Genomic DNA, 10750 nt, shown 5'->3' on the forward strand with positions numbered 1-10750 from the left:
ATCACCTGAAAATAAGAATCATTCTGTTTTTGTTAGAATGATACGTTTTTATCTCGGTGTCTCTTCTATGGAGACACAGGCTCTTGATAGGGCCTTTTCTGTTTTTTTGGGGAGTTTTGCAGCCACCTTAGTTTCTCCTATATGCTTGGAATGTGAGCAGTATTCAGTTGGTTGCAATCTGCAGCTTCCCTTCTAGATGCCACAAATGACACCTACACACTGTTGTTTAATTACAAGTTGGAAGTTTAGTGGTGGTAACATGGAAGTCATGCGACTGTGTTGTTGTTTGTTTAGCCTATAATGTTAGCTTTTTACATGAGCAAAAAATCATAAAAGTTGCTGAACAAATCATGTATGTAGCATAAACGACCATCCCAGTCATCCCTGCAGCAGTTTGTCAGTTTGCTGATTGGTCCACCACTTTGATCCCCACTGAAATGTCTCTACAACTAGCTACTGCATGGATTACCACTAAATTGTTTACAGACATTCATGGTTCCCAGAGCATGAATCCTACTGACTTTGACAAACTCCTGACTTTTCCTCTAGCACCACCATGAGGTTCACAATTTTAGTACTGAGAGAAATGTTTCAACTACTCTTGAATATATTACCACGCACAAATTTTTATCACTTCAGTGATAACAATTCAAATTTCAAATTTGTCCCATACTGTCTGTTGGTTTATGACCAAATAGCTGCAAAACGAAGGACATTCCCATCAGCCTCTGCACACTTTTACAAAACTGAGATAGTGAACATGGTAAACATTATGCATGCTAAACATTAGCATGTTAGCATTATTAGCTTTAGCATTAGCTATACCCACCCCTGTGCTTAAGTACAGTCTCACAGAGCTGCTTACCCGGATGTTTAAATCTGGTGCAGGACAAGAACTAGACAAGAACCATGGACAAATTTCTATGGTTTTACCAAACCACAAACTCAGATGATCACAATGGTAGTGAAGTTGAAAAAACAGTTGTACAATAAATACATGCAGGTATGAGTAAAAGGACATGGGGTAAGTGAAGGCACAACAAAGCTGCAGCTCCTCCAACCCAGATGGGACTGTTCGGTCATTTGCTAACCAGAGAGGGCAGCAGCGCCACTGTGCCAACAGTCCCACAGGCCTGCAAGGCTGCTGATGCAGGCTTAATGAAGCCTCGAAAAATCATGTGAGTGTATCACTGAGTGTCACACCGCTGTCCACTTAGCAAATGTCCTGAAGCACTGCCTTGCTAGGGAGCACTTTGGTGCTGAAGTGTTACTTTACAATCACTATCATTATGCTACATGTTTTAAATCCTTGTCCTTGAACTGTTTTTATCAGACTTTGTCATCCTGTTTGACATGTTTTCTATTTTCGTCTGAGGGATTTCTCATCAGACTTTTTCTCACATGAGATGTGGTGACAGAACACAAGGTTGTTGAAGCAAAAATGGGGTGTGAGTGTGTGAAAACATTACAGAGGATGATCTTTAATGCACTGTATACTTCTAAAACTTGGAGGGATCAGTAGTTATAGAACAACTATTCAAATTGAGCTTTAATTTGGATGAAATAAATATTCAATATTCAGTAATATCAAATTACAGGGAAAAGCAATTTATGGAGGGTAGGAATACAGAAAAGAGAGTGCAGAGATGAGACAAAGTCTGTCATATGATCCTGAGGTTGCCACAGCAACTGCTCCCAGTAGTCAGATCGAAGATGGTGCGTCAAAAGCGTCACCGAGCAAGGACCATGCAGTTGTAGAAATAGGAAAGACAGATCGGACCCTGAACACGTTTTGGATGCTACACTCTGGTGTGGGTTTTAGTTTAACCTAAAGACAATCTGAACAACATTCTACTGCAAAGCTTCACAAATAGAGAGAATATGAGATATGAGCTGTGATTCAAATGTACTGCAGAGGTCATATCTTATTTAAAGCCAGTTCAAACTGTATCAGTGCTTGAGGAAACAGGATTTTGTTCTTAGAAAGTTTAAAGCCACACAACTCCACATATTTACTGCCCTGTGTTATGTATCATCAACTCTATAATGATAATAATGATGCAGATGAAGAGAAACATCAAAAAGCAAGTGAGGACACACATCTGATTAAGACGACCGAGGAGACAGACACAGGGAGCTAAATAAATCCATACGGTCAGGATGAAAAATGGCCTCTCGATGATGTCTTCCGCCTCTATCTCGGTGGTATTAAGGAATATTCTGGTGGCTGGTGGGTGATTTATGGTCCCCTGGGTGACTGTGTCTGCTGCAGTCGTGTCGTGTGTCCAGTATTTAATAGAGAAATGACCACCCAGTGCAAAGTCCAAACACTTAAAGTTTGATCGGGAGATAAAGATGTTAGTCAGAGATTATTGGAGAGTATGAACAGAATTAAATGTATATTCTCTTAGAGAACAGATTCCTCTCCCTAAAGAGAGTTTTAATAAAAACAATGTTGTTCAGACTTTTCTATCAATGTAACTAATTAACTACTCTTATTTACTCATGTGATGTTTCTGAGTACAACTTTGAAGCACTTGTCTACTTTACACTTAAGATATTAAGTAAATGTATGTGTATGTGTATATATATACTTAGGAAATATTTAACCTTTTACTGCAATATATTTATTTGACACCTTTAGTTACTATTTACTTTTCAGATTAGGCTACATCACATGATCAGTTTATAAAACAAGATGCAATCATATCCAAATAAAGCAGTTAAAATGTGGCCAAATGTACAACATTAAAGTCCTGGTTACACATTAAAGCCTCAATAATAACAATTCAATAATATATATATATATATATATATATATAATATAACATTATGTAATTACCTGAGACTGACAGGGACCATTTATCCGATACTTTGAGTGCATGCTGTATTATTGTATATGTGAATGCTGGATGTATACTTGTAATTGAGTATTTATACACATTGATACTTTTACTCCAGTAAATGATCTGAGTATGACTTACACCGCTGGTAGAAGGCAATAATAACACATTGTCTCCACTTTCAAGAGCAGTTTGTCCTTCACTTCTCCCTCTCTGTATTATTCATTTGTTGTTCATATATTTATTATGAGTTTTATTCATTTATTAATGCTTATTCATCGTTGAGCAGTTGGGGAAAAAGGGCTTGCTCATCTGGTTTCCAAGTGTCCACATTAATACCAGCACCCTCACTGTGTTTGTAGGGCGATGCTAACAAAAAGCTCAACACTAATGACCTTTAGAATAAGAGCTGTTGTTTTTTCCTTTGCATCCCATGCTACTATCCCGACAGGGAGAGCTGAATGGCTTTTTTTTTTGTATCAATTGAAATGGGAATGACGAAAGCTGCGTCACACACTTACTTCCTCAGGTAGGTGTGGATAACCTTGACAAATCCGCGCATAGTTTTGCCCATTTTACCCCCCCACCCCCCACCCCCCCCTCAGACATCACACCTTCCCGTGCAGAGACGCTGTGATGGCTGGAAGTCTCAAACAACAAGTGAGTGTCAGGTAGCCTAATAATTTGTCATTGCTGGTAATGAGCGGCACTTTGTGCGTCACGGTGCGCCCCGGACTCTCCTCCCTGCATGTCAATTGTAGGCAGAGCAGCATGTGATCCTCCGTCCTCCAGTGTCCTGTGAGCGATCAGTCAGTACCACACCGACACACAAGTGCTGCCCGGCGGATGCATTCATGCCTCTCTACAGATTTTCTCTCACATCTGCGTTCACGATAAACCCTGGATATTGTTGATCGCTGCTAAAGACTCAGACGGTGAGAAAGAATTTATTTTTCTAACATCCCTCCATTGTGCGTCTCTCTCTCTCTCAGCGCTGTAGTTGCTATCACCTGGATTTTAAAAACTGTGTATTCCTGCAAAAAAGTTCACAGAGAGCTGGAAAAGAGTTCCAGTCGCTTTGTTTTATGTCTAAACCGCGTTTTGAGTCACGTGAAGTTGTCTGTAATCGTGTAAAATTTGCATCATGACCTAAATGAGTTTCTACTTTACGCACAGAGGTCAGGACATAATCGTGTTTGACCTTGATTGTGTTTTTAAAAAAGTCCTCGCATCACTTATGATGAGCGGTGAAATCAGCGATGGCGAAACCGCCGGGCTATCAGCATCAGCACCAGATGTGTCGCCTGGTGGTCACATTAAGTGATCTGTGCTGAGGTGTTGATGAGTGAGAGCTTTCACCAGCTTTACACCACCTGCAGCTGTTCTGGTCAGCTGTGTTTTAGAGTTAAAATAGTTTTTCTTTTTTCTTTTTTTAATGAAAGCAAGCTGATGTTCCTTTAAATTTACAGTTTTTAAAGTTCTGATTTTGCCAGTAAAGTGGGAATAACAAATGCAAGGCTTCAGACTTTTCATACACACATTTACACACACATTTCCAGTGTGAAACAGCTGATAAACCATTAACTGTGGTGTGTGTTCAGACTTGTAATCACAGGATCAGTAATCGATTAATGAACAAGTGTGGACATTTAAACAGGACTGATTACTGAAGCTGATACCAGCAGGGTCTGCTGCTTTCCATTGTATTTGCATATATATTGCTATCTATTCCAACATAACTCATAGGAAAATATGAATATACACTTCTATAACAGGAAATGTAACTTTTACTTTGTGATTTTGGGACGTCTGATAGTGAAAACAGCTGCTGTGTAAAAGCATGTGTTCACAGTTAGGGCTGAACTGGTGTCCTTGTTGGTGCTGGAATTTTACCAGTGTGAATGATTTCTTATTCCAGTCTCACATTTGTAAGGACTCTCTGCTTGTATCTGTCATATGAAACCTCAGCTTTGTTTCAGCTCTAGTCTTGGTGCACCTGCCCTTAGAGTATCATGTCCAAGAACATGGAGTCCCAGCAGATGATAGCTGCATACATACATGACAAACTGCTGTCCTGTGCATTATATAGTCCCTGAAAGAAACTACATAATTCTTGTCCTAATACAGAAAGGTCTTTATATTGCACCCTCTGTGGATGTGACAGTTGCTGAGAACATGCACGAGTTCAAGTGCTTTTAGTGGTTTTAGTAGACGTTATGTACAGTGCGGTGGTGTAGAAATACCCTCCATATATGCATGCTTTCCCTCGTTATGACGCATGTAGAATCATTGAATAGGCAAGAAGCAGAATAAATACACAAAGATCAGGCAGATGTTTGCTTATAGGTCAAAGGGAATACAGTTCCTTTGTTATTAACTCTGAAAATGTAGATCTTCTTCCAAGGACAAAGCCAGGATCGACACATAGGAGAAAGATAACATTGCAGGCCATGCAAAGGCTTTTCCTGCCATGGAAAAATGCCTTGATATAAAATCGTTCCACACAGTCAGACTCCTCATCTGAACTGTGTGTTTGGGGTTTTTTTTTTCCAGCAGGATTATTGGTTGGGTGAGTTGATGTGTTTTCATTTCTCAGTGTTGGCTGGATGATGCAGCCTCTGATTGATATTATGTGTCTTGTATACTGTAGGATGGGATTGAATGACAAGACAGAAAAGCAGCGCTGGGGGCTTTACAGTTAATGCACATAGGATTATGAAGACTTGTGAATGGCCATGGATTATTGCATCATAGGCTCATCTTGACATGCACAGAGGAGGAAATCTGTTGTGGTGATGAAAAAATACATAAGCAAGGAAAGCAAATGAACATTCAGAAAACAAATTAAGGAGTGTTTTGTGGCTTTCTTGTGTCTGCGAGTGCTCTGAGAGTGTTTGTGTGGAGCTGATGCTCTTTGCTGGTAGTAGCAGACTTTGTTTTAGGCTGATGTAAGCAGTAAGTGCTGTGACAACAAAGACTCATGTGCATCACTGCTGTTGCATCACATTCTATGTACAGCATCTTCACTCAGTCCCACTGACTTTCCTTTAGCTATACATTTTCCTTCTGCTTTAACGGGACTTTGGTGACTCGATCAGTCACTACCAAACAACAGAATCAAATTCAAATTCAAAGTCATATTTTCTCCTTTTTCTCCAGCATGTAAAAAGTGTTGAAATAACCCACAAGCTTTGCAGTTTTGCATTATCATGGACGGCAGGTTTTTATAATAGCGAAATGACTCGCTCAATAAGTAATGAGCCTACACAGGGGCTCGTGATGTGGATCAGGAGACCACATGACGGCACTTCATCCAAAGCATCATATTCACTTCCTCCATTACGTTTGGGTTGAACCAACCACTCCCTGAAAGAGGGGTGAGGATGGATGTTGCTGCGATGCTTCCGAGGATTATGGGGATTTACAGGAAAAAAAAAGCTTCGCTAAAGTTAAGCTTTGCAGAACAGGGAAATTAAATAGAACAATTTACAGGATTGGGAATTTTTTGGAACCAAAAACACTGCGTGAGAGACAAAGAGCTGTGATGTAAACATGTCTGTTCAAGTCCCTGTTGAGTTTTCTGTTGAAAAGTCAGGTTAAGTTAACACAGGTGTGATGAATGGTGTCCTGTCTTTATGCTGACACCCTTCATGGCTCTGGAGAGGCATAACCATGTGTTACAATCCATTGTCTTATTACAAGCCTAACCAAGCACTAAACGGAGGAATAATTGTCTGTGTGAAGTTTTTTTAAGGGATCACAGCCAGGAAATGAAGGCTTAAAAATACTGAATATTGAATGATGCCTGTGAGGGGCACGAATCTCATTCTTTTATTTAAAATACAGACTATGGGATTTTTGTCCAATAACAGAAAATTATTTCATTTTAAATTTGATGATGTCCTTGAAATACAATCTTCTGTTTTTCTGATGCAGGACTGAAGCCCAAGACCTGAAATCACTCCTCAGCATCTCCCTTATAGCTCCCTATAGCATCCATCTATCTCTTCTCCACTCTCTGCCTGCACCACTTCTTCCTGTTCCTACCAGTCTCTGTCTCGCTCTCTCTTTCTGTCTCCACCCCCACCCCCCTTCCCGACCCCGATGCCTAAGAACAGCAAGGTGACGCAGCGCGAGCAGAGCCATGAGCATGTCACAGAGTCGGTGGCTGACCTGCTCGCACATGAGGAGCCAATCGACTACAAGAGCAGCGCCCTGAACGTTGGAGGGGCCACCGGGAAGAAAGTCCCGCAGATAGAGGTGCCCGAAAACGATGGACGACCTGCCTGGAACAGCAAACTGCAGTACATCCTGGCCCAGGTGGGCTTCTCTGTAGGTCTGGGGAACGTGTGGCGCTTCCCTTACCTGTGCCAGAAGAATGGAGGAGGTGAGCTGCTGGCTTTAGTTCAAGCTTATGTGTAGCACATTACATTTACTTCACTGTACTCAAGTAGACATTTACTATGAGAGTCCCTTCAGATGTTTTTAAAAGCAGTAACTTTCTAACTTTACTGAAAGCCCACAGTGGTAACATATTACCATGACCCTTAATGATAGTGACAAAAAATACACAGTAATCCATGAAGTTAGTATCTCCAACTCAGGGACACTGAGAATAAAATGCTGAAGGCAACACATAGAGTGCTCGAGCGTTCAATTTATTTCTCTACTAATAAACACTGATGACATCTGAATATTTGAAAGATGGTTTGATCACATACGAGTTCTAAATATAGCAACTTATTCTTCACTTCTATTCTTTTCATGAAGTGGAACGTGTAATGGATGTGACGTCCACACAAAAAACAAATGATCAGAAAACAGAGCCTTTAAGTAATAAACATTGAATAGTGAAAGAATAGTGAAAGAAGTGTAATCTGATGTTATGTTCTTGCTGTTTGCCATGTGGTATGACTCCCAGGATGGAAATGTCCACCACTTTGGTCCAGGCTGATATATTTCTATTATAAAGATATTGGATGGTTTGTCATGTAATTTGGTGCAGATATTCATGTCCCCTCAGGATGATTAAAACTTTGATCAGAACTTTGGCTTTTTGTCTATCAATATTATCAGGTCAAACGTTGGATTTGTCCAACACACAAAGACCTACAAAACTACTGACATTCCCATCAGTTTCAGCTGTTTTTTGCTTGTAGTGCTAATCAGCAAATGTGGGCATGCAAACTCTTTAAACTTAGATGGTGAATATGTTTTAACAGCTAAACATCAGCGTGATAGCCCAGTTATTGACAGCATGTAGACATAAGAAAGTAGTTTTACTGAAAAGTAACTATACTTCCACTTTAGTAGGATACCAATCAGTCCTCTCCACTCTGTGCAATCTTTCCACAATTCAAGTTATTTTCAGACACAAGGGCTACGCAGTATTATCAACTTTTAGTGGAATAATTATGAAGTTGTTAACGTTCTTGTTTAAATACGTTACATGCAACAGCTTTGAGGTTTTGCATATTTTTCCATATTGTGTCATATATGAGGAGTTAATTTGCAAAACCAGATAGATGTCATTCTTAATCAAAACACATAAAGCACATTAAAAAAACACGATTTAGTAAAAAATAATCTTCATCTTCTGATATTGATTTTCACAATGTTCATCCCTATTTGACAAGTGATTTATTGTTGAAATCTTTCAGACATAAACGCTGATTTTGCTCATTTATGGAGTCCTGCTGCATGTTTAGCTGCCTGTGTTTCACTTTTAGTAGCTTAGTACCACCCCCGACCATCACAAACGACATGTCATTTCCATTCAGTACAGAAGTGCGAAGAGCAGCTGTATTGTGCAGAAAACATTCAAGTCTAAATATAGCTGCACTATTGATTACTACCGCCGGCAGAGCAGGCCGGGCCCAACTGATACTCTGCTAAACAGAAAAGAGCCTGATAAAAAAAAATTAATGTAACTGTATAGTGATGAGGTTTTATTTTGGTCTGGGGTGCTTGTAATCGGAGGCGAACACAGTGTAAACCTGCGTTCACTATAGGTTAGAAACACCACGTCATCATGGATTGATAGACATGCTACAGCTTACATTAAGCCTTTAATGTTTTTGTGGTTTCTGCTTTACTGCCCGTGTCTGATTTACTGCATATAGGCAGGATTTATTGCCTATAGAGAGTATTTACTGACACTAGACAACTAAAGGCCAGTCAGGTTATGTGACCTGGCGAGTGGCCATTTTTCACCCCGTAATTGTCTGTCAGGCAGCCAATTACAGACACGTTAAAGGTCCGTGTTGTTAGGGAGTTATCGTTGTGTGGGCTTCTCTCTCATTCCTACTATTTCTCTTCCTCATCACATCTATCATTTCTCCCTCCATTGTTGCATCTTTATGCTCGGGACTCAGTCGTATATCATGTCAATCAGGCTCCAGTTTAAATAACTGGTGATGGAGTAGATGATTTGAGGATCCTGGCAGAGGCCCCAAACTTCTCACTACATTTAACCTCACTATCCTCTCTATCGTAGCTTTCTTGATTTAGCCTTTCCCCTCCTCTCCTCTCACTGCCTCATTACTCCTCCCACTGTATGTAATTCCCTACTTTTGATGTATTAATAGTGCATGTTTGCCTGCTATAAGTCCCAGATGATGACTCGTCCTTCGCACATAAAACACAGTTGCATCCTGATTATGCCTCTCTGGATTAAGCTGCAAAGGGACAAATTTAGACTCCCATCAAAATTAAAATGAAATTCAAAGAATTTTCGTGAGTGGAGCCGAGGAGGTTACATCGGAAAGGAGCTGGGTGCAGGAGGAGGGGTGGTTGGGTAAATATATTTCACTGAATCACCATATCACATTTTGCAAGTTAAACTGACGCAAAATTGTTGAATTACTGTACAAATGTTGCTGGTTTTAAAAGACAAATGAACAGGAAACGCTGTTCATATTCATCACACTATTAGGACCATATTATTTTAGTTTTCTATTTATGACAAATCACTCTTAGAATGAAAAAATAAAATGAAAATATAAAACCCCGGTTTGATGCGACGCAATCTAATAGACCCATCCTTTAAAAATACAACACACAAGGAGTAAGGAAAGCCTACAAAAAGGTGCTGATTCAACTCTGTGGTCATTTTAGGGCTGTTTGTGATGTTTCTGTTGTATTAGATTTCATTATATTGAAAGTTTGTAATACTTTTGCTCCTCTGCATGTAAATGAGATAAAATGTTAAAAACAGAATACAGTTTAATATGACTGCACCACACACTACGGCCTTAAAATCTGCAGCTTTTGTTGTATAGCACACTGTGAAAAAGTAGTTAACAGTAATGTTCAGTCAAATCTGTGATGAAGGACAGACATCTCGGTTGTTTTTCTGTGTTGGTTTTAAACATATTACTTCCCTTTTGGACTTTATGAACTCAACAAACCTCCCTGTTCTTCAGGTGCCTATCTGGTTCCCTACTTCATCCTCCTCCTCATCATTGGCATCCCACTCTTCTTCTTGGAGCTGGCTGTGGGTCAGAAGATCCGACGTGGGAGCATCGGGGTCTGGAACTACGTCTGTCCCAGTCTGGGCGGGATAGGAATGTCCAGTCTGATGGTAAGGTGATTATTTGATTTATAAATCAGAATCATCCATTATCTCTGTAGACTATAAAATGGTGCTCTATAGATGTTAAAGACTCTTAAGGCTCCTCAGAAAAGCAGTTTGATGGCAGCATGGTGGAGAGAAAAAGTGTGGGTCCTCTGATAAGAATCAGGGAGGTTGTAATGGGGAAACAGCTGTCAAACCCTGCAGTTAAACAGAAGCACATCTGCTGAATGTGCACCAGTTTAATGATAAACTGCTGCTCTGTCTGTGTGATTTATGAAGGTACTTTTTTTGCATGAGCAAACACTTCTGAACTATCTATCTATCTATCTAT

The 10750-nt window shown here is 40.0% G+C and overlaps 1 protein-coding gene across 1 annotated transcript in view; it reads left to right on the plus strand.

Moving 5' to 3' along the window:
• Window positions 1–6794: 6794 nt before the first annotated feature.
• Window positions 6795–10750, plus strand: part of LOC118328381 (sodium-dependent neutral amino acid transporter SLC6A17-like) — a 12056-nt gene continuing 8100 nt past the window's right edge. Inside the window, exons 1-2 of the mRNA XM_035662092.1 lie at window positions 6795–7230; window positions 10268–10417. Of these exons, the coding sequence (XP_035517985.1) occupies window positions 6948–7230; window positions 10268–10417 (433 nt within the window). The 5' untranslated portion in view covers window positions 6795–6947. The remainder of the gene's footprint in view (window positions 7231–10267; window positions 10418–10750) is intronic.

Source organism: Morone saxatilis, unplaced genomic scaffold, assembly GCF_004916995.1.
Source record: "Morone saxatilis isolate NCDOM2014 unplaced genomic scaffold, NCSU_SB_2.0 Contig18, whole genome shotgun sequence".
In the NCBI taxonomy this organism is placed as follows: domain Eukaryota; kingdom Metazoa; phylum Chordata; class Actinopteri; family Moronidae; genus Morone; species Morone saxatilis.